The following is a 22,962-nucleotide window of genomic DNA, read 5'->3' on the forward strand; positions in this document are numbered from 1 at the left end:
CCTGTGATCCGCCCTGCCCCTCCAGCCCAGGCAGGGAGGGCAGCACCTCTGGCCACCGGATACTGGGCAGGCCTCCTCCTGCTGGCGGCATCTGGGAGGCTTGAAAAGGCAGCATCATCTCATCAGTCCCGTTTCCTTGGCAGCCAACTAGACCCTTCTTCCCTCTCACCCTACGTGCCTCGGAGCCTCTTCATCTGACAGCTTGCAGGGCGTGATTAGGGAAGACACTGTTCCCACTCACCACGATCAAGTCCAGGACACGGAGGCAGCCGCTTTAAAACAGCTCCGGCTCTGGCTCTGGGCTCTCTTTCAGAAGAGGAAGGAAACAGAAAATTGGTGATGCAGCGTCTCAGAGACACCTCCCAAGTTTTCTGGTCCATTCCCTGGCCCCACGGTCTTCCTTCCAGAGGCAGCTGTGGAGAAATTTTCAGAGGGGACAGCTCCCCAGGCAACCCTTCCCTTAGTGAGATGTCCACCATAGAACTGAAACCGGAAAATGGGGTGGGAGAGGATGGCCGTGTCCCAGGTCTCAGGCAGGTCCTTGGGACGCACTCCATCAAGTGAAAAGAAGGTCCTTGGCTTTGCGCAGGAAGGAGTTCAAGAGCGAGCCACAGTTGAGTAAAAGTAGATTTATTCAGAGAGATGCACACTCCACAGACGGAGTGCAGGCTGTCTCACTTAGAAGGGAGGGCAGCCACAGGTGTGGGGGGTGTTAGATTTTATGGGCTGGGTACCTTCATATGCTAACAAGTGGGCGGATTATTCCGACTACTTTGGGGAAGGGGCGGAGATTCCGAGGAACTGGGCCACTGCCCACTTTTTGACCTTTTATGGTTAGCCTTGGAACTGTCATGGTGCCTGTGGGAGTGTCATTCACCATGTTGATATATTTCAGTGAGTGTAAAATGAAGCTCAAGGTCTCCTGGGAGTCATAGCTCCCACCATCTTGGGCCTCAGGATCTACTGGGAGTTGAATCTTCCGCCGTCTTGGTGCTAACTGCTGTGTTACTTTTTTAATGGTTGCTCCCTGCCCTCTTCCCTCCTGTCTCAGAACCAGTTGGTGGTGTTTCTCAAAGTAAGGTCTGCAGGCCCCTGGTCTCAGAGACATCCAGAGTGTGTGAAATTGTGTGGACCCCTGGGCCCCCTCCCCAGACCCACTGGATCCTGATTCACGGGGTGGGTGACCTGGAATTGCATTGTGATACCTCCTTGTGTCTGGGGGATGGGGGTGGGCAGGACCACATGCAGGTGTGATGATTCACTAGGAAGACCCACAGGACTCAGCACACACCTGGCTGCTGCGACTTATTACAGTGAAAGGAAACAGAGCGAAATCAGCAAAGGGAAAAGGAGCTTGGGGAGTGGGGAGTCTAGAGGAAATGAGACGCAAGTTTCCAAGAGCCTCTCCCTGGAGTCACACAGGGCAGCTGAACTCCCTCAGCACTGAGCGCACATGTGAGATGCTGTCTCTCAGGTCAGCTCCTCAAAGACTGGGGACCCAGGGATTTTCCCTGGGGCTGGTCAGGCAGGCACCTTCTGCTTGGCATGTTCCAAAATTCCGGCCTCCCAGGAGAAAAATGTGTTCAGCTGAAAGCACACTGTTTGCACAAATGGGTCAGGCAGTGTGAGCTGCTCTTATCAGCTGAGTGGTGGGAACCTTCCCTGAACTGAAGGTCCCAGATGCCAGCCAAGGGCCAAACCTGCAAGCAGACCCTTCAAAGGGCAGCGGTCTCAGGCCTGCTTCCTCCCGGCCTAAAGCATGAGACTCACTGGTCTGGTGGATAAAGCTGGGTCGACCAGCTCCATCTCTGGTTACTGTGTGATTCAGGCTAAGTTGCTTGCTTTCTCTGAGCCTGATTTCACGATTGACAACAGAGAAGATATGTTTCCTCCCAAGGAGGTTAAATCCACATCTCAGGTCACGTCTTCCTTTGCTAAGCAGAGCGGAGGAGCCCCCTCTTTTAAGGAGCCCTGCCATGCCCAGGCTGCTGGACCAGGATTGGACCTTGGCTGCAGTGTAACGAAGGAGAAAGAGAGGAAGCAGTAGGGAGGGGCAGTTCCTCAGATGCATGAAGATTTCGACCCCAAGTTGTCCCTTTACTGCCCTCCCATGGTGGGGGTGTGTCCCTGCACCGAGAGCCCAGGCTCCCCTCTGCACAATTTAGCTGTTGGGGTGGGAAGGGTGGGGTGCCATGGAGCTGAGCAAGACCCAGGTCCTGTCCTGGAGGGCAGGAGCCGGAGTCATGGATGGAGAGCCTGCCCGGGGGCAGGATTTGGGGACACCAGCAGGGAAGTCCCTGCTCTGTCATCAGTGAGATCTGAGACCTTGGACAGGTCACGTCACCTCCTTGAGGTCTCGCTGCCTCCTCTTTAAAATGGGGTTCTTATGCCTAAGAGTTCAAGGAAAGTTGTAAAAACTAAAAAGAATGACATAATTTTGTTAAAGAAAAAATCATGAATAGTTTCGAGAGAGTTTGTAAACGTGACAGGCGTGTTAGAAATGATGCCGTTCTGCTGGTTCCTCCTTCCACGCCTGGTAGACAGTTTGGACACTACATCTTCCCCACCGTGGAACCCCAAGAAATCTTCTCAGAGCAGATTTCCATCCACCTAACCTCGGCCCTGGGCAGAGGTAAGAACGCTTTGTTGAGATTGAGGGCTGGCTCTGTCACTAACTTGCCTGCTCCTGGCAAATCTCTCTCCCTCTCTGGGCCTCAATTTTCCCAATCTGCAAAATGGGGGCAGTAATACTCCTGTCTATCACTTTACCACCACTGCCAGTTCTTTCTTTTCTCATCTTGTTCCAGGACTGTCCCCAAGACACAGCCATGCTGAGGGGTTTGGACCAGCATTTCTCTGAGGAACAGCCCAAAGGAGAGCAGAGAACACTGTCTTGGATGGACCTATCTGTCTTTGAGACTCGTGGGCATGTAAGCTTAGTAAGGGCTCTGAGAAGTCCTGTGGTGAGGACAGTTTCTCAAGCCTGTGCACTCGCAGACCTCCTCTGGGCAGAACACTGCCAGCATCCTGTAGAACAGTCTACAGCCTTCTCTTGGTGGTCGCCAGGCCAGGAGGATCCAGATAAGCTGAGTCGCAGTCTTATGCACCAAACCCGGATCCACCGACTCCCCAGGTCAGCAGCCTCCGGTCTTGGCCCCTGGCCTCAGTCCACCTTGGGAGATATTCTTTGAGGCTGGAGTTTCGGTCATCAACCCCAGTTTCTCCATCTGTTCTTTTGTTCCCAGATACCTGAAAGCCCCTGAGAGTGCTGCTCTAGCCAAAATTCAGAGCAAGCGCTAAACCAGGTTAACCTTAGGGCCGGTGGCAACGAGCAAATGTCCTCCCTGGTGGGTTGGTTGGATAAATGAGTTAATTTTGTCCAAGCTCCGAGTGTCTTGGGGACTTTGGTGCTGAGGGTGTACGTATGTGTTGAGGGGAGGGGGCCCGGCATGGAATGGGCTTCGGGATCTGCAGGGACCGGAGGAAGGAGGGCTACATACATGGCACTGCCATTAATGATGCTAATAATGGTCTGAAGGTCAATGCCAGCTGGGGAGCTTGGCAGATGGGGTGGAATCCTTTGGAAAATCCCACTTCAGCATCTTTGTGGGTGAGAGTGAAGAGCGTGGTAAGGGGGGTCCGTCTCTGCAGGGCTGGGCAGGGCAGTCCAGGGCAGCAGAGCGGAGAGAGGAACCCTTCTCAGTGGCCCAAGCACGAGCAGGGACAAGGGCAGGGATCTTGAGGCAGCCAGCCTTGCGTTTGAACCTTGGCTGAGCTCTGAATGAGCTGTGTGTCACCGGGCAGTTCCCGTGTCTCTCTGAGCCTCAGTTTCCTCATCTGCAAAAGAAAACAATAATGCACCCCCAGCCCTCCTCAGAGTGATGAATGGGATGCTTTGGCTTAAGTACCTAGAAACTTCTAGCACATAACGCTTGCTCTGTGAACACTGCTTCTCTCCTCTCCTTTTGGGAAAGCTCAGAGACTGGCAGAAGCTTCTTTAAAAGAAACTTTTAATTGAACTGTAACATATACATGGAAAAGTGCATAAATCTTTTTTGTTTGTTTTTTAATTTGATATTTATTTCAACTCCTCCGGGGCTGGAAGTGTTACAAAACTTTAAAATAAACCTTAAGCACCTTGCTTTTATCATTTCTTTTTCAGAGCACTAAAAAATTGTTTTGAAATGATTTAAGATCCACAAGAAGTGGCAAAAATAGTACAGGGCTCCCATGTACGCTTGACTCAGCTTTTCCCAATGACATCTTCCTTAACCACAGAGCATCGTCAAAACCAGGAAGCGGACGTCGGCACGATGTTATGAACTAAACCGAGCAGTGCGTACACCTCCAGGGGACAGCTCGATGGATTTTCACAAACCCTACTGAGTTTTGAATGTGTTTTGTGGGAGGCAGAGTGATGGGTGGGGAACCCAAACAGAAGCTGGGAGGAGGTCTAGAACGAAGTGTGGCCCGGGCTTGGGGTTAGGGGGCCAAATTAACTGGAGCAAAGCATTTGATGATGAGGTTAGAAATAAGGCTGGTGATGATGGACAGGGAGGGACCGGTGCAGTGAGAGCAGGACTCTGTCCAACTTCCTGCGCTTTATCTGGATAGCTTGTTTTTTTTCTTTTTCAGCAAGAGTGTCCCTGGTACATCAGTTAGCTCTTTTTAGGTAACAAACCACCCAAACCTCCATGGCATTTGACAAGAAGCATTTGCTTCTTACTCAAGGTCCACTGGGATGCAGCTGATTGAGGCTGGCCTTTCTGGCCCTGGCGTCAAGCTGAGGCTTGGGCCCAGGTCTTCTCCATGCATCTCTCATCCTCTTTGGACCTCGGCTACCCAATGCGTGCGCTCCTGGGTGATGGCAGATGTGCCAAGGAGAAGGCCTAACGGGCAAGCATATTTGAAGTTCCTGCTCCGGGTGCTCCCACTAGCTTCTCATTGGCCAAAGCAAACCAGTGGTGGGGGGAGGGGAAGCACACATCACCCTGGAGGTGGTGGGAGGGACGACATCTGCTGTGCACGAATCGAATCTGCTTCTTTCTATAAGCTCTTGCACAAAAGAAGCATTTTTTTTCTCTTAAAAAATTCAGAAACCATTGGTTGGGATGGTTGGACTCAGTAAGTCTCCTTGGAGCACCATTTTCTGGGTCTTATTCTGCACCTGGAATATTCCCTACCTACCTGGTAGCTGACATCCATGAACACAACCCACTTGACCGGGGCTCCCTACTGCTCACTGACTCCCCCTGCTGGCAGTGGAAGGCATTGAGCAAGTCTGACCTGGACTTGACAACGGACCTCATTCCTCTGGCAGCAGATTGTTAGGACAGAGCTTACACGAAAAAGCCACCTTCATTCTAATGCTGATTCTGCCACTTAAGGGCTACGTGGCCTTGAGAAAGTTCCTGAACCTCTTTAAGCCTCAGGTTCACCATGTATAAAATGGGCATAATACTAGAAATGTTCTCTTAGCATTCCTATGAGGATTAAGTGAGAACAAGAAAGTAAGCCCCTTTGTAGGAGCTCCGTAGGTGTTTGCTGCTTCTGTGCCGGGGGCTTTCTAGGTATGAGGAGACAGCAGTCTCCTCCATCAGGACCCAACATGCCCCTAAGCCCAGGGAAGGATACATTCTATGATGCTAGCATTCAGCGCCGAAGCTAACTTGCTCCCAGGGGCTGCCCAACTCACTCCCCATCCTCTCAGGCCAGAGCCCTGACCCCAGAGCACCCTGACTGTGTTAGCTACAGTCCAAGATGCCTTTCCTTGGATTCTGGCCACTTATCTAGGGACAGAGCCCCGGATGTCATGTCCACTTTTGGAGCTGCCCCTATCCATAGGCATGGACCATCTGGTCCCCAGCTCAGGAAGAGAAAAGCTGCCCAGAGACCTCCTGGCACTCCCCTGGGCGCCGTGGGCAACGTGGCCCGCATGCTGAAGTGGGCAGCGAGTCCATGTGCCGGGCCCGGCACAGCTCAAATCTGCTGGCGCACTGCAGTAAAACCGCCTTCGACTTAATATATGCTAATTAGATTTTAATGGGATTCAGATTTCCAACAGTAGTGCCGTGTTAGCCATGGCAAGTTATAATCATATCTAATTGGTAATTCTAACATAACAAATTTCTTGGATAAATTATTCTTAGTTAATAGTCCCTCAGGAACAACCTCAAAGTGTGCACACACACACGGACACACAGGCACACACACATTCACTCATATATATATTTTAGGGGAAATTGGGGGAAAAGGACAAGATGGGAGCAGACTCAGAGCAAGGCAAAGTTGTTATTTCAAGCACAGACTCCTACAGGACCTCAGTGGGAGCTTCCAACAAAAGCCTTTGGGGCTGCCAGAGCCCAGAACAGAGTTCAGAGCACCTGAAGCTTGGACATGGAGCCGTGTGGGAGTCAAGGCCATTGCCTTTGAATGGGCACCCCCCAACACACACACTACCAATAGGCTGATCCTGGGAAGTGGCAGCAGGAGGGGCCACCAGGTTCAGGACTCAGCCCCTACTTGGCACCATCCCCATCCCCCAGGGAGGACCACCCTCGCTACAGCAGCTTTCCCCCCTCCCCGCAAGATGGGTCTTCCCTGGTACATATTCCATGGCCCCCTAAGGGGTGAAAAGGGCCCAGTTGGCTGAGTTAATATTTTCTTTACCAGGCAGACCATAGAGTGTAATTCCAGAAAAAGGGATGGGGCTGACTCAACCCAACTTCCGGTCTTCACGTCCCCCTCTAAGCTGCTCTAACCGTGGGCGAGCTGCTCAGCACCTGTTTCCTGGCTGTAATACGGGGTGAGGCTCAACGTCCTTTTCTACTTCAGCTGGAAGGAAGAGGTCTGCTCTCTGGAGCTGGGGTCAGGGGTGGACCTTACATAACACACAGAGAGCCTGGAGCGCAGGCCTGCCCTTTTCCTTTCTCCCTTTTCTGTCGGGTCACTCTCTGTCCCCCAAGGCTGCCACTGACCATAGGACAGTGTGCCTCTCTGCCTGCATTTGTCCAGCTGCCAGAGCCCTTTATGGCTGTACTCCCACAGGGTGGGTGGTTCTGGGCAAGTCCCTCCCCACCGGAGGTTCCCTTCTTGTTCCATTTATTAAACCAGTATGATGGTTCCTATCTCATAAGGCAGTTGTGTGGACCGATTGAAACAATCTTGCAAAGCATCGGAGTTAGTAAATGTCAGTTCCTCTCCTCTTTGTTCTCTTGCTTCTTCCAACCCCTTCCCCTGATGTTGGCATGATTGAAAGGCATAGACCTTGAGGGCGGGGACCACATGATGTCTTTTATCTTGTAATAAAGGATGGAGATGAATGTTAGCCTCTTGTGCCAAGTGAGTGATGACAGGTAATATTTATTGAGCACATACTATACGCCAGGCTTTTTTTTTTCCCCCAAAGTATTTTATATGCACTCTCTTTTCAGGCCTAAGAGATAAGTATGGTTATTATTGTCATTCTAGAGACAGATAGGCCTCCCATGCACAGAGAGCTTATGTAAATCGCCGGAGGTCACACAGCTAGTTAACAGCTAAGCCAGAACTTGAACTCAGAAGAATTTGACCCTAGAACTCACCTCCTTAACCATCATATGGTCCTGACTCTTGGACTGATCAGCTGGAGATCATTGGTGGAGCTTCCAGGGAGAAGGGAGGAAAAGGAACTGAACTCAGAGTTTCCGGTCTGCACCTAACTCTGTGCTGGGCTTCTCACCTATGGAGGCAAAATTACCTGCTGCATCAGGGGTACAGATCTCAGCTGCAGGACATGTATGCTGTGTGACCTTCAGCAAGTTGCATAACCTTTCTGAGCCTGATTCTGTGCTTCCTGTCAAACGGGATGATACATTCAAAATGCTTAGCACAGTCCTTAGCACGTAGAAAAGATGTGGTGTGTGGTAAATCCCTAAATATAGGGATGTTGATATTTATGCAGATTCTTGTATATGGAAATGCTGCTATTTCCTTTGTTCACACATCCTGCAAGTAGTATGATTATGCCCATTTTATAGTCGGAAAAACTGAGTTTAGATGGATGAAGCCACGTGCCCAAGATCCCATAGTGGGAATGTGGTAAAGCTGCAATTTGAGCCATCAAAGACTTTCAACCCCAAAGCCTTTCAAAACTCTGGCTGTGGCTGGGGAAGGAATGTCCCTGCGGTCTCTGGAGAAGGTTGAGTTTGAGAAGGTGGGAGTAGGGGGGCCAGCTGAGGAAAGGGATCCTCCTAAACGCTGTTTGTCTGTGGCCCCAGGGTCTCCAGGATCCGGGGAGGAAGAGCTGGGAGGGAATGGGAGCCTGGGGTGGGGCTTGCAGCAGCCCGGGGCAGGGGGAGGGGGGGAGGGGAAAGAGCAGAGGGGAGGCGAGGCGAGTCAGCCTTCGCCACGGTCAGGTGCAGCTGGCAGCGCAGGGCTCCGCTGTGTGTGCTGACAGGCCTGTCGCTGATGATTGGGTCCGTTTGGGGAAAAATGCATGTGTTTTGCACATCTATTTCCTTTCACCCATCACTCAGGGCTGTCTTCCCTGGAGGAGACCACGGGCGTAATAGCTGACATAACAGCTTAAGTGCCTTTTGGAAAACTCCCCAGCCCTGGGCTGCTCTGCGGCTCTGCCTCCCCGTTGGGCTGCAGGGCTAGTCGCTCTGGCTCCATCTCAGTCTCTGTTCTCTCTTTTTCTATGTCTCTGTATGTTTCTCTGTTTCTCTCTGTCACTCTTTCTCTGTCTCTGTCCCTTCTCTCTCTCTCGTCTCATTTCTATCCACTCCCCACTTGGTCAACATTTCTCTTAACCTAATTCAGTCCAGATCTTGGTATCCTTCTGTTTCACTGGTGCCCAATTGGACTGGAGAGTTTTCTTCTAGAATGCCTCCCCCAGGGATCCCCCTTCTCTGTTCCCTCCATCTCCCATCTCTAAATTCCTCCAAGGACACTTCTGTCTCTCCAGGATGTCTGATCCAGGGGAAGCCTGACCCTCAGTGTCCCTAATAGTCGCTTTCATCTGGCCACACCCTTTCCCCCTCTCTATCACCTCTCCAAGCAAGCTCTATCCTTAGTGCCTCTCGTTCCTCTTTCCAGACTCCCCTCTCCCTCTCTTCCTCTGACCCAGCTTCTCATCACTCAGGACCACTGCCCTCTCCCTTTCACATTCATCAGCAGTCAGGGCTCCTGAGGGAGTCAACCCAACACTGGCCTTTCCATCCCTGTCTCCACCCCAGAAATATACAGCTCCCCATCTCACTTTGGGGGTCACCCAAGGCCTGGGGCAGAGCCCAGGGACCCTTGTTTGGGATTTTTATTTTCTTTACTCTGTGTATGCATGGACATCTTATGAAGCTTACAGCCTTTCTGGGGTCAGGAAGGCAACTCTGAAAACTCTGGGTCCCTGGGTCCCTGAGTCCCTGTCTTGGTGGGGCACCCAGAGCCTCGTGTCAGAGCCTTGGTTCATGGTTCCACATCTCCTCTCAGACCAGGTGGCTAAGACCCCAGGTGGAGATGACTACTGGTATCACTGTTGCCTACAGGGTGGGCAGGTCCCGAGACTGGCTTCTGCTTGGCCAAGAGCCTGGCCAGGGTGGAAGCAGAAGGGGTGGACGTCTCCAGTCATGGAGGTGGATTGAGGCAGAGGAACAGTGTGACTCCCCTCGGGGGTGCTGTCGGGGCCCAGAGGTATGTTACCCCAAGGCTGAGGAGAAGATGATGACCCCAGACCTCGCTCCTCGTCCATTTGCTGGTGAGATTTTAATGCACTGCAGGGGTCAGTGGAGCCCCACGACCGCACTGTTAATAGGGCAGAGCAATGCCAATTTCATGCCTACCTAGGCTTCCCGCTATTAAGGCCAAAAGAGGGAACAAATCTTTTTTCATTCTTTCCAGAAAATAGGCAAAAGCATTGTGCCACCTTGGCTTAGGTAGGATTGCTGGCAGGTAGCAGAAGGGGCAGGTGGTTTGTGTGAGGCCGAGCAGGGCTCTGGGGAGAAGGGAGTAAGCTGACGGCGCTCCGTGGTTGTTGCTGCTGACCTGGCCTGGATGTTTATAAGGAAGAACGTGAGAAGCCTTTCAACACTGGAAAATCATCTTTACTGTTGCTATTTGCAAGATGCAGGTACACAAATATGTATTGTATGAATGGATCATTTATTTGTTATATTTTTGAAAGAGAAATTGCTGTGAGGAGTCATTTGGGCATCCCAGTTTAAATGAGATAGGAACCAAGATTCTAGAAAATCAAATTCAGAATGTGGGGCTGTTGTAGATTGTAAACATGGCCCGAATTCTTGCCCCAGGTTGGAGCCATGTAACTACTTCTGGTCAATGGGATGTGGCAGAGGTGATCTATGCCATTTCTTGGCCTGACCTTAAAAACATCCTGTGTGATTGTATGAGTTTCCTATTGCCGCTATAGCAAATTACTGCCAACTTCATTGCTTAAAACAAGGCAGACCTATTCTCTTAGAGTCCTGGAAATCAGAAGTCTGAAATGCATCTTACGGAGCTAAAGGTGTTGGCAGGGCTGGTTCCTTCTGGAGGTTCTAGGGGAGGATCAGTTTTCTTGCCTTTTTCAGCTTCTAGAGGCTGCCTGTGTTCCTTGGCTCATGGCCCTTCCTTGCATCCCTCCAACCTCTTGCTTCTATCATCACGTCTCCTTCTAGTGCCTTCTTGCCTCCCTCTTATAGGACCCTTGTGATTACATTGGGATAATCCAGGATCATCTTCCCAGCTCAAGATTCTTAAATTAATCACATTGACTAAAATCCCTTTTGCTATGTAAGGTAACATATTCACAGGTTCTGGGGATTAGGATGTGGACATCTTTGGGGGGAGGCATTATTCTATCCACCGTAGTGATCCTCCAGCCCTCTCTTCCCCTGCCTTGGAGATTCTAGAGGCCGCATGTTCTGGCTGGTCTAACTATAAGATAGAAGAGGATCACCCAATCCACCTTGGGCTTTTCATGAGCCCCAAGTCAGTTTTATTGTGTTAATCCAGTAAAACTCTGGGGTTAATGTGTTACTGCAGCATAGCCTGTCCTATCGAGATTAACATGCTCTTCCATTGGCTCTCCTTGGTGACTCTCGAGTTTTGGCCACAGCTCAGAGAGGCCAACCCCACCCCTCTCCAGGGACTCTCAGTCCTTCCCTCCAATAGCTGAATGGCATGGAGAATCTTCTCATAGTTAAATAGAAAGTTTCTGGAACCTCTACCACTGACTTACATGTGGCTTTTGTTTTAAATTGAAGTATAGTCAGCTGCGCTCTCTCTCCCCCTCTTCAGGGATGGCCCACATTCTGTCTATGGAATGTGTACCTACTTTTAATCTGAGCACCCAACCCCCATACCTCATGGCCTTTCTCTTGCATTTCAGTGTATCTCTCTGAATATATCTACCTTTACTCAAAAAAAAAAGTCTAAATCGAAGTATAATCGACTTATAGTGTGTTCATTTTTGGTGTACAGCATAGTGATTCATTACACGTGACCTTGATTGATGTTGGCCTTGGCCATGTGACTTGCTTTGGCTAAAGGAGTGTTTATGGACCAGATAGGGAGATGCCTTAACTGTGCTTGCATGGTTTGGATTTTTTCCTGGAGCTTTGATTATCCATTGTAAGAGGATTGAATGTCAGGTAGCCACTGCCCCTTTAGCCTGGGCTCCAGAACAAACTCCCAGGAAGAGACCAGAGCCCAATCCACATCCCACAGTCCAGCCCAGTCAGCCTGAAGCAGAGCTGCCCAATTGAGCCCAGACTAGGTCAGCTAAACCCCTTCATTCTGACCATGAACATAATTATAAACGCTTGTTGTTGCATGCCACTGAGATTTGAGTTGGTTTGTTACGCAGCATTATTGTGGCAAGAGCTGACTGTTATTCTTGGCCCTAAGGAAACATGGATTTCCTGAGTAGAGTCCTACCCCTGGATTTGGGTGAGACAAGGAGCTGCACTTCCGTCCCTCATCCAGGGAAGAGGATGCCCTGCATGTTCCTCATGACTCCCTTCAGGGCCTGTCCCAAGACTGCACGCCCGGGGTTCCAGTTGCTGCCATAGAACACAGGAAGGATACAAAGCCCCAGACCAAGGTGGGGAAAATTGTTCTGTTTTAATTAAACTGACCGAAGAAGCCAAGACACGGACAGAAAGAGACTAAGAACAAGACTGGAAATAGTTTAGAAAAGAAATGAAAACCGATGGCAGAGATGTCAGTGCCGGACGGAGTTGGGGGAGCGGGGCCGGGCCTTCACGTCAGCTCCAGGACCACTGTCAGGGTGAGCACCAAGGTGAGCCGGACGCCAGCAGGGCCAGACGCGGAACCTGCATGGGAAGCAGTGTCGGGACTTGTGACCCATCCGCCCTGCTTTCTGACTGGCACAGAGGGGCGTGGCGCCTGGGGGCAGAACCTCGGAGGCCCCGGGGAAGAGTCCAGGCTGCAGTGTTAGGATGTGCTGGGTTCAAATCCCAGATCTGCCATCTGTCCCATCTAACTGTGCTTGATCCCTTCCGTGTCCCAGGCCGGCTGGGAGGTCAGGCTCCCTGGGGGCCATCCAGACCCTCCAACAAGGACTCAGGGTCGGGGTCCTCCACTGTGAATGGTGAGACTGGCTTAGCGTGGGAGGGAGGACTGGCAGGCCTGGGGGTAGTGTCTGTGCCCCACGGGGTGGTGCTCAGGTCAGGGGCAGCCCACGGAGGGCAGGATAAAGGGCCCCAGCATCCTATGAAGTAGTCAAGGGCCCCGGAACACAACCCCACAGTCAATGCTGGACACACCCTCTCGGGGCCACGGCAGCTGAGCTCTCTGAGAGAGAGTCTAGAAATCCTTGCCAGCTGCCTTGGGATGCTGAGTCCCCCTAAACTGCTTCTGTGCCCACTCCTGACCTGTGACCCAGACGCTCCCCAGCTAAAGGACAATCACCAGCCTGAAGCGTGAGGGAGGGGCAGGGGCATGCCAAGGGGCCGCTCGGAGGACTCGAGCTTTGAAGCTAGAAGCTCCCGAGTGGAGACTTACCATTGGAGTCCTCCGTTCCTCTTGGAATATTTGGGTTTTCTGTTGGGAAGAACAGAAAGAGAACTAGAGCGTGGACGGCACGTGGAATCGGCCAAGGAGCCCCCTCACCCAGCACCTGTGGTGACGTCACGTGCACCCTCCCAGGGCAGCCACACAACCTCTGTGGGCTGGACAGTATCAGCCCCACTCCACAGATGGAGAAACTGAGGGAGGTTAAGCAGTTTGCCCCAAGCGCTAACCGGTGGATCTGGGATTTGAACCCAGGGCTCTCTAGCTCCGTTATGATTTTAATCCCTGTGGGACACCCTCTCAGGGCAAATCTGGGGGACTCGGGCCCTTGCTGTCCCCTTCTCCTTGAGGCAGCTCCAGCCGGGGCCTGCCCCCGGGGAGTCCTCCCGATCCCCAGCCGGGTGCAGCGTACCGAACACGATGAGCCGGGTGTGCGTGTCGGTGGAGCCCAGCGGGTTCTGGGCCATGCAGCGGTACATGGAGCCGTTGAGTTCAGCAGGAACCCGCTCCAGGACCAGCTCCTTCCCATCAAACTCAGCGCTGCCGTCCAGGAGGCGGCTCCCCACTCGCGTCCATGTGAACATGGGCTCCGGGAAGACTTCGTTCTGCAGGCCGGAGCAGGGGAGAATCGGGTCACGGGAGGAACCATTCCGCCAGAGCAGGAAGGGGCCAGAAATGATCAGGCAACACATTTTTCATAATGGGTCGGGTGTGGCTGCCCGGAATCCCCGGATGGAAAGGATGCTAGGGCTGGAAGGAACGTCAGATCCACACACTGTGTCTGTTCTGAGTTCTAGGTAGGTAAGTAATGCCACGTGTGGACCTTGTGCCATTCCCTGTGGAAGTGGATTCTGCCATTACACGGATTAGGAGACTGAGGCCAGCTGGCTGTGCTGGAGGTCAAGGCGAGGACCTCAGAGCAGGTAGCCAGGGATGATGATGCCCCACTGGTCCCCTGACCACCTACCACCACACTCGCAGATGCTCAGAGACAGGCTGACCTGAAATCCATGGACCAGAATCCTCACTGTGTCCCCGACCCGGGCTCTGCTGGGTGTCATCATGATTTTGGGTCCTTTGGGGGCAACTGTAGGGAGAGGAAGGCCAGGTCAGAGAGGTGTGCATTTATACAGGAGCTGGGGGCTAAGCGAACCCCAGCCTAAGCCCGCACAGCTGGCTGCCAATCCTATTAGGAAAACCAGGGTGGCGCCTGGAACCAGCAAGCGGAGAACAGGGAGGGGAGCTGAAGGCGGGCAGAGGAGGCCTTAGGAAGCCCTCGGTGCTGAGAGACTGTGCTCTGGACCCGGGGAGGGTGTGAAGACCCCAAGAGTGTGAGCCGGACTCTATTCACAGCCCCAGAGTCCTTCAGTTTGCTAAAAGATAATTTTCAGAAAAAGGTACAGTCATGACTTTCATATAGGAATAAAAATGGGTGGAAAAAAATCCCGGACACAGAAATGGGGAAATGGAAGAGAAAGTTCCAGTCCATTTCCAGGACCCTCTTTTATTCACTCATGCCGGCATTCAGTCACACACATTTCCCAAGCCCTGCCTGGGACCTGGACGTCTATCAGCGCACAGCACACAGTCCCTGCCCTCGTGGGGTTCACTCTCAGTGGGAACAAAAGACAGGCATGAGCCGGTGTGACAAGGGGTCAGATCAGAGAAGCCCAGGGGACGGTGGAGTCAGGGACACCCAGGGGAGGTGCTGTCCAGGTAACAACCCAGCTGCTAACGGGAAAAAGTCTGCTCCAGCAGCTGCTACAGCTCAAAGCGCCCAAATCCCACCCGCACTAAACTCCTACGGGATGGGGTTCTATCACTCCCCATTGTACAGCTGAGTTAATTGTGGCCCAGAGAGGGGAAGTAACTTGCCAAAGGTCACACAGTGAAGAAGAACTTGGACCAAATTTCCGATCTCATCACTCCTGCTCTGGTGTTCCTTCTACCAGGTTAATCTGCCCAGTGGGGTTTTTCTGGAATCTCTGGGTTGGAGGTGGGTGGAGGGTGGCCACAGGTGGGTGAACCATCTCCTTCCTTGGGCCTCACCCGTGCCTCCCTGCCTCTCTTCCTCACCTCCTTGTACCACTTCTTTTAAGCCCTTTAACGTCTCTGAGCTTGAGAGACAAGATGCCCAAGGGCGCTGCCCTCCTGTGAACGAGAGGATATTAGGGATGAAGGATCCCTGCTGGGACCACTCAGTCCATCCTCTCAGGTTTCAGATTGGGAAACTGAGGTCCAGGGGTAACGAAGAGGCTTATCCAAGGTCACCCACAGAGCCAGTTTCTCCTGTAGCTGACTTTTGGGTGGGGGTTCTTTTTGCTAGTTCATTCATTCATTCATTCATTCAACAAGTAATTATTGAGCCAACCATGTGACAGCCTTTGGGACAGGGCTGGGGATGGTGGTGATGGAGACACATGCCTGCAAACATGAGCTTACACCCTAGTTAGGGAGACATTTCTAGCCTTTCCAGACAAACAAGCACACGGACAAGAGTCTATCAGAGAGATAAAGCACATGCAGAGAATCAGACCAGGGGTGAGACGGGGTCTGAGTGTCTCTTCCAAGGAGCTGATGTTTCAGCCGAGATGAGGCTCACGAGGTGAGTTCCAGGCAGAGGGAACAGCCAGCGCATGGCGCTGAGATGGAAGGTCAGGGGTAAAAGGGGGTAGGGGTTGAGCCAGACCCCGTAGAGCTTCCTGGGCTGAGGAAGAAGGAAATGATGGGGTTTTGACGGGAGTGCCATGTTCACTGTCTGTAGGCATCGTGCAGGGGTGACTTCAGGAGAAAAGCTTGGTCCCAGGCCCTGGGGCTGACCTGGGATCCTCCCACCTGCCCCGACTTCTCCCCAAGCCTCTCTTTCCCACTCAGAACTCTCAGAGCAGAAACTGCAGCAGCTGGCAGATGTGGGGGATCCCCCAGGCATGGCCAACTTCATCCTCTGAGAATGAAACCAAAGGACTATTCATTAAACCACGAGCGAGACATCTGCAGCGCCACGTGCGGCAGAGGGAAGCATCCGTGGGAAGAGCCCAGCCGGCAGGAGGGGAGGGCATGGCGGCGGGGGCGGGAGTGGGGAGGGGCAGGGGGAGGAGGCGTCCACTGCTGCTTCCTCCCACATGAAGAATGAGCGCTGGCCCGGGAGGAGGAGCACGAGCTCCAGTCTAGTCTAATCTGTGTGCCCCTGGACCAGTCATCGCACCTGGCTCTCCCCACGTGCAAAGTGGGAACAGCCATGGCAGCCCTCGCCCACCCTCCTCTCTTGTTAGGAACGCTGGGAGAGGACATTTGTTCCTTGTGCACTGAGTGCCGGGCACTATGTTAAGCACCTTATGTGTGCTCTCATTTCAACTTCCAACCTCTTAAGATTGTCCCCGTAAGGAGATGAAGGCTTAGGGGAGTCAAGTAACTTTCTCGCCTTTTTAATTAACTCGCAAGTGCTGTGAAGGCCCCTTTGCAGGTGGGAAGCGCTTCATAGGAAGATCTGGTGCTGGGTTATTTTGTCTGCTCTTTTCGTCCTGCTGGGATGGCACCGTCCCACGGCAGCCAGCAGGGGGCGAGGAAGGGCATCCCTGTCCCGCAGAGGCATGAACAGGAGGACAAGGGCAGACAACTTTCCCTCCTAGGTCAGATTCCTCACTGCCCTGGTTTCTATTTTGTTTGTTTGTTTGTTTTTGTTTTGGGGGAGGTAATTAGGTTTATTTATTTACTCATTTATTTTAATGGAGATACTGGGGATTGAACCTAGAACCTTGTGCACGCTAAGCACACATTCTACCGCTGAGCTATACCCTCTCCCTGCCCTGGTTTCTAAAGTCCCCATCTACTTCCTTCAGGCCAGTCTGGACCCGAAAGGAGGAAACCAACATTTATCAGATGCCTAACATGCGCTAGACCTCGTTCTAGGACTGTCACACCCACCCTGGTGCTTACAAGGCAGGTTGCCGTGAAACCCACTTTGCGGGCATTAGATTGGCCTTCAGGAGGGCAGTGGCTTGCCTAAGGCCACACAGCAGAGAAGTGGCAGGAGCAGGACCTGATGTCACGTAGGTCTTCAGAGGGAAGTTCGGAACCGGGGGTGGAGGATGGGAGCGTTGGATGACTTCTTCCTCGTGGGCAGCCAGATCTTTCCCCTGCCGCCCTGAGCGGCCATCACCCTCACACTTCCACCATCACAACTACACCCATTAGCAGCTCTTGGAAGTCAAGCCCTGGCTCCCTTTCTTGTTTCCAAAGCACATCACTGAAAGTACCTGAAGGAAGGTTCTCAGCGCCTGGGACATCACTCCTCTCAACCCCTGGACATATGGAGAGAATGGGAGTCAGGAGACTCAGGACTGAGGGATAGTCTTGTACTCCCCGGTTGTGTGACTCACTGGGTCTCAGTTTTCTCACCCGTAAATGGGGAGAATAGGTTGTTATCCTACTATTTGAGGAGTTGCTCTGAAAATGACAATGGGGGAGAGATATAAGATGAAAGTGTGAAATGTGGTGTCCATCTTCTCAGGGCAACATGAAAGATCCTGATTATATAACTGCTCTCTGTCATCTCCTGAGCATTTCTGCAAGGACAACCCTGTGAAATATCCTGGAAAAGCTCCTTTAGGCACCCCCCATCAGGAATTCTGGGTGTTCACTAAGACAACCACTCACCTACCTACCCACTCATCCACTCACTTATCCATCCATCAGTCCATCCATTCATCCACCCATCCATCCATCCACCCTTCCACCCATCCATGCTTCCCTCCATCCATCTGCCCATGTATCCATCCATCCATCCATTTATCCATCCATCATCCATCCACCTACCTATAAGCCTACTATCCCATCCACCCACCCACCCATTCATTCATCTGCTCTATCCATCTAGTTCTTTACTGTGCACCTAATCTGTGTCAGTCATTATGCTGGGGATACACTAATGAATAACAACAGTAGTTTATATTCACTGAGTACTTACTCTGGCACTATGCTAAGCTCTTTGTATGCACTGTCTTGTCTAATCTTCACATCAGCTCAGAAAAGTATTAATTGGTTGACTATTAAAGAAGTGTTTGTTAATTTACAGTTAGGGATTGCTCTGAGCCCTGCCTCATGTGAACAGGGCAGATCAAGACCCTGCCCACATGCGACTTAAATTCTAGAGGAGGATCCAGGCAATAGGAAAATATTTAATATACTTGTAAGTGGAGATACATGCAATGTCAGAATTCAAAGCAAGGTAAGGAGCTAATGGGGCCAGGAGGAAGAAGCCGAGATAGGACTCTCTGAGTAGAAGATTTGAGCAGAGACTTGAGTGAAGGAGGGCTTGAGACTATCTGGGATAAGATTATGCTAGGCAGAAAGGAAGGACAGTGCAAAGTCACAGAGGTGGGCCTGAGCTGGGCGTATTCAAGGAGGAGTAAGCAGAAACCCGTGGCTGGAGTAGATGGAGCAGAGCGTGATGGATGAGTACCACAGGGATTTAATTTTAAATGTGATGGCAGTCTAGTGGGTTGTTTGGTTTTGTTTTGACTGTCACATATTTTTAAATTGTGACAAAACTCACATAAGGGAAATGCACTGTTCTTAAGAATACAGTTTGACAAATCTTAATAAAAGTGAACACCTGTACAACCAGTATCTCCATCAAATTTTAGAATATTCCCTTCCTTTTGAAGGCACCATGATGCCTCCTTCCAGTCAATTTCCACTCTCCATAGGTAAACACTGTTCTGATTTCTATGCCCAGAGGTTTGTTTTGTGTTCTAGGAGTTAATATAAATCGAACGCAGTGTGTACTCAGCTGTCTGGCTACTTTCACTCAGCACGATGTTTCTGAGCTTCGGCCATGTTGTTGGTGTATTAGTAGTTCATTCATCTATACTGATGAGAAGTAATTCATTATATAAATATACCACAAATTTGTTCATCCAGTTTCCTAATTATGGACGTTTGGGTTTTTTGCAGTTTTTGTTGTTGCTGTTGTTATGGATAAAGCTACACTGAACATTCGTGTTCAAGTCTTTGTGGACATACGTTTTCATTTCTCTTGGGTAAGTACTTAGGAGTGAAATTGCTGGGTCATAGAGTAGGGAGGAGTATTTATATCTTTGTAAGAAGCTGCCAGTTTCCAAAAGCAGTAGTACTATTTTGTACTCCCAGCACTGCACGAGGGTTCTGATTGTTCTACATCCTTGCCAACACTTGGTGTTGGCAGTCTTTTCCATTTTAGATATTCTAGTGGTTGTGAAATGCTATCCTACTGAGGTTTTAATCTTCAGTTCCCTAATGATGTTATACACATTTTTATACACTAATTGGCCATTTGTATATCCTCTCTTTTAAAAATTTGAGTTGCCTTGTCATTATTGATCTGTCGTAGCTCTTTATATATTCTGGATTCAACTCCTTCATCATATGTCTGTATTGAGAGAATTTTCTCTGTCTGTAGTGTGCTTTTTCATTTCACCTCATTTCATTTTCTTCAAAGTATTTTCAGAGCAGAAGATTTGAATGTTGATTAAGTCACCAATTTTCCATTTAGTGCTATTTGTGACCTCCTTAAGAAATCTTTGCCTACCTCAATATGGCAAAGATATATTCCTGTGTTTTGCTCTGGAAGTTTTGTGACACTAGGTTTAACATTTAGGTCTGTGATTCATCTCAGATGAATTCTTGTGTGTGTACAAGGTAAGGGGTCAAGTTCACTTTTTCCTTAAGCCTATCCAGTAGTTCCAGGGCCATATGTTAAGAAGAGTTCTCTTTCCCCATTGAGTAACCTAGGGACCTTTGTCCAAAATCAATTGATTCTCTATATGTGGGTCTATTTCTGGACTCTCTTTTGTCCCATTAATCTATTTGTCTACCATTGGAGGGTTTTGGATGTTGTGACTGGATTTATATTTTAGATCAACCAGGGTGGAGAACAAAAGTGGACACGAGGGAGCACAGAATCCAATCATCTGATCAGGGCTTTAAAGGTCAGGACCAAAAGGGTCGGGGCACGCCTCCCTGGCATGTATACCATGCCCTATTGCTTTTCTCCCCTTTCCAGCACTCAGACGTTCTTGTCTGGTCTCATCTTTCTCATTTTTGGTGGGGGTGGGGCAGGAAGCCATCCCATGGGAAGCTGAAGCTTGGGCAAGAGAGGCTGGGGGTGGTTTTCATGGGCAAAGCATCCCAATGAAGGACTGAGGCTGCACTGTCATCCAACTTGGAAGCAGACTGTACCCTGGGGACAGGGAGGTTCAAAAGCAGGAAGGAACTCTGGGAAGGATGGAGGGTCCAGAGAATGGGTCCGGCTGCTGAGGTGGGAGGGCTGAGAGAGGGGTCCAGGCAGGCTCTGGGTGGAGAAGGTCCCAGCACCTGGCACAGGGCCTGGCTGTAGAGGGTGCTTGTGGAATGTGTACAGAATGGTGAGTAAATGGTGCTCAGGGAGCAGGCGCCATGACAATGGATGCTGTGAGGAGGCACGGTGAGTGGCGGCTAAGGACAAGACACCACACCAGGACTTTTGAATCCTCCCTTACTTACCTCGGGCAACTTACTTAACCTCCCTGGGGCTTAGTTGCCTCATCTGTGATATGGGACACTCAAAATGCCGGCTTCACTGAGTGACCATGAGGATTACCAACTGGGTGGTTGGGTTACCAATTGGGTTAATAAGAAAAAAAGCAACAGTCTATGGTATATAGTAGGTATTCAGTAAATGTTAGCCCTTATTATTATTTTCTCTGTGGGCAAGTGGCCTCTGAGAAACAAAGGGACATTTTAACGGGTTTTTAGAGAACTCATCCCTTAGCCAACTGAGGGTGCCTGTTCCTGGAGCTGGTGAGTTCCATGGTCGGCACCAGGGGAAGTGGAGAGGGTTTTCAGCCAATAGATCTGGCTGGAAATTTCAGATCTTCTAGTTTTAAGTTGGTGACTCAAGGAAAGGGACTCCACCAAACAGCCTCACTTTTGCTCATCTGTAAAATGGGATTGCCTAGTAAACTCCTACTTGTGCGGAATGAATGAGAGAATCCTTGCACATGTTGCTGATTCATGGGAGGTGTTACATGTACAGGACATCCTTCCTCTTGGTGTTTGGTGTCAAGTTGGTGCTGGATTTTTGGTAGACCGGCTAAAAAGAGAGACGCCCTTTGGACCTCCCTGACACAGGCTGCGGTCCCAACCCTCAGCGCCGTCAGTCACTGTTATCTGTCCTTGGTCATGAGGATCCTACATTAGGGGCTGTGGATACTTCTGTGTAGACTGTCATCACTGCAGGAGACGCAAAGGACAAGTCCAGGGATGAACTGCTGGGTGCTGCAGACTGAGGCCCAGGGCGTTGTGGCAGAGGGGACCAGTACAGGGTCAGGGTGTCCATCTCCCTGCTTTACACCCCTTCCCCTCCCAGTCAGCACAAACCCTGGCTCAAAGAGTCTCCTATTTCTGGTAGAGAAGATTCCACACATCCGTGCTCCCTCCCTCTTCTCAGCTGGGAGGAGATGTACAAGGGGGAACAAACCAGATCTTAGGGAATTGCTCTGGGGACACCGAGAGTTGGTGGTCTGTGGGAGAAGGAACCAGGTCCCAGCCGGGGATTGGATTCTCTGGCTGAGCTGGCCCTGAGCCTCCAGCTTCCTGGTTGTGCCCATGTCCCACATTCCCGCAGATGACAGGGTACTTTCCATTATACTTAAAAATGTAAGCCACAGCGGTACCCTCCACACCCTATATGTTCCCTCCCCCAATCCAGTAAAGCTCCCTGTAACCTTCAGGACTCCTGACCTTTATCCGGCGAGCTCCGACCTGCCATGTTCACGATCCTTACCTGGTAAGCTCACGGGCCTCTTATTCAATGGAGAAAACATCCTGGTCACCTCCCATGTCCCCAGCGTTCCCTGGCCTTGCCCTGACCTGACTCAGCCACCCTCCCTTAAGAGTCCCAATTCTTACGTGTTCTTCGCTCACCAAGCATACTTCCCTATGACTCGTGTTTTCAATCTTGAAAACCTCCTGTATTTCTGACACCGATCTAGCAAACTTCTATGACTTCGAATTCTTGATCCTGCTGGACCAAATTCCTCTGACCTCCCTATACCCTCCCACGTCCTCCAACCCAGCTCGGCAAATCTCCGTACTCCGACTCCGACCTCCGTGCCTGACCCTGACCCTGGCTCGCTCCATCTCCCACCCGTCTCCACGGTGGCCAGCAGCCGGCCCTATTCCAAGGCTCCCCACCACCCTGCTCTGCAGGAGGCCTGCAGAGTGGCTTCCACCAAGCCTCACCCAGCGTGACCTCTGCCTGCATGGGCATCGACAGCGCTGGGTGCTTGACCTCACAGCTGAAGAGGGCCTCGTTGTCGATCTGTGGGTTGAGCGTCCAGGTGAGCAGAGCGCGCACCTCCACGGTGCCATCACTGCCTGGGGTGTGGCTGTGGCGCAGGAAGTAGATGGGCTCGGAGCTGTGGACCCAGCGGGGGAACTCGCGGCTCACCACCGTCTCTGGGATGTTCTCGGTGGTTGGCTGGAGAAGGATGCTGGGATCCGGGGTCAGACCCCGGGAGGGGCGCTCTGTGTAGGGATGCCCACCACGGTTCTCAGCGTCCAGCAGGGACAGTGACCTCTGCATCTTGGTGTCGTCCAGGTCACGGTGCAGGAAGCTGCGGAAGGGCCTGCTGTCCTGGAGGGGGCCAGAGCTAGCAGCCGGCGGCTCTGACAGGGGCACTGCATCGATTGGTTCCCCATCTCGTTTGAAATAAACCTGAAATTGCAAGGAGGGTGTGGGAAAAGATTTTGTGCCAGTGACCTGGACCTCCCAGTGGGCTCTCAGAGGAACTGGCCACAAGAGGCCAGTCCTTGAGGAGCCTCCTCCTGGTGGCCTTCCAGATGAACCCCTCTCTGACCCTTTCCCTCCAGCACCCCGAGCACTGTGAGTCAGCTCTCTTCAGCAGAGACACCTGAGCCAACCTCCATCAC

The 22,962-nt window shown here is 51.4% G+C and overlaps 1 protein-coding gene across 1 annotated transcript in view; it reads right to left on the reverse strand.

The window, feature by feature from the left end:
* Positions 1 to 12,080: 12,080 nt before the first annotated feature.
* Positions 12,081 to 22,962, reverse strand: part of IGSF21 (immunoglobin superfamily member 21) — a 235,872-nt gene continuing 224,990 nt past the window's right edge. Inside the window, exons 6-10 of the mRNA XM_072975845.1 lie at positions 22,273 to 22,747; positions 14,013 to 14,098; positions 13,424 to 13,616; positions 13,003 to 13,041; positions 12,081 to 12,311 (exon numbers count right to left, since the gene is read on the reverse strand). Of these exons, the coding sequence (XP_072831946.1) occupies positions 12,238 to 12,311; positions 13,003 to 13,041; positions 13,424 to 13,616; positions 14,013 to 14,098; positions 22,273 to 22,747 (867 nt within the window). The 3' untranslated portion in view covers positions 12,081 to 12,237. The remainder of the gene's footprint in view (positions 12,312 to 13,002; positions 13,042 to 13,423; positions 13,617 to 14,012; positions 14,099 to 22,272; positions 22,748 to 22,962) is intronic.

The sequence above is a fragment of the Vicugna pacos genome, chromosome 13 (genome assembly GCF_048564905.1).
Source record: "Vicugna pacos chromosome 13, VicPac4, whole genome shotgun sequence".
Classification (NCBI taxonomy): Eukaryota; Metazoa; Chordata; class Mammalia; order Artiodactyla; family Camelidae; genus Vicugna; species Vicugna pacos.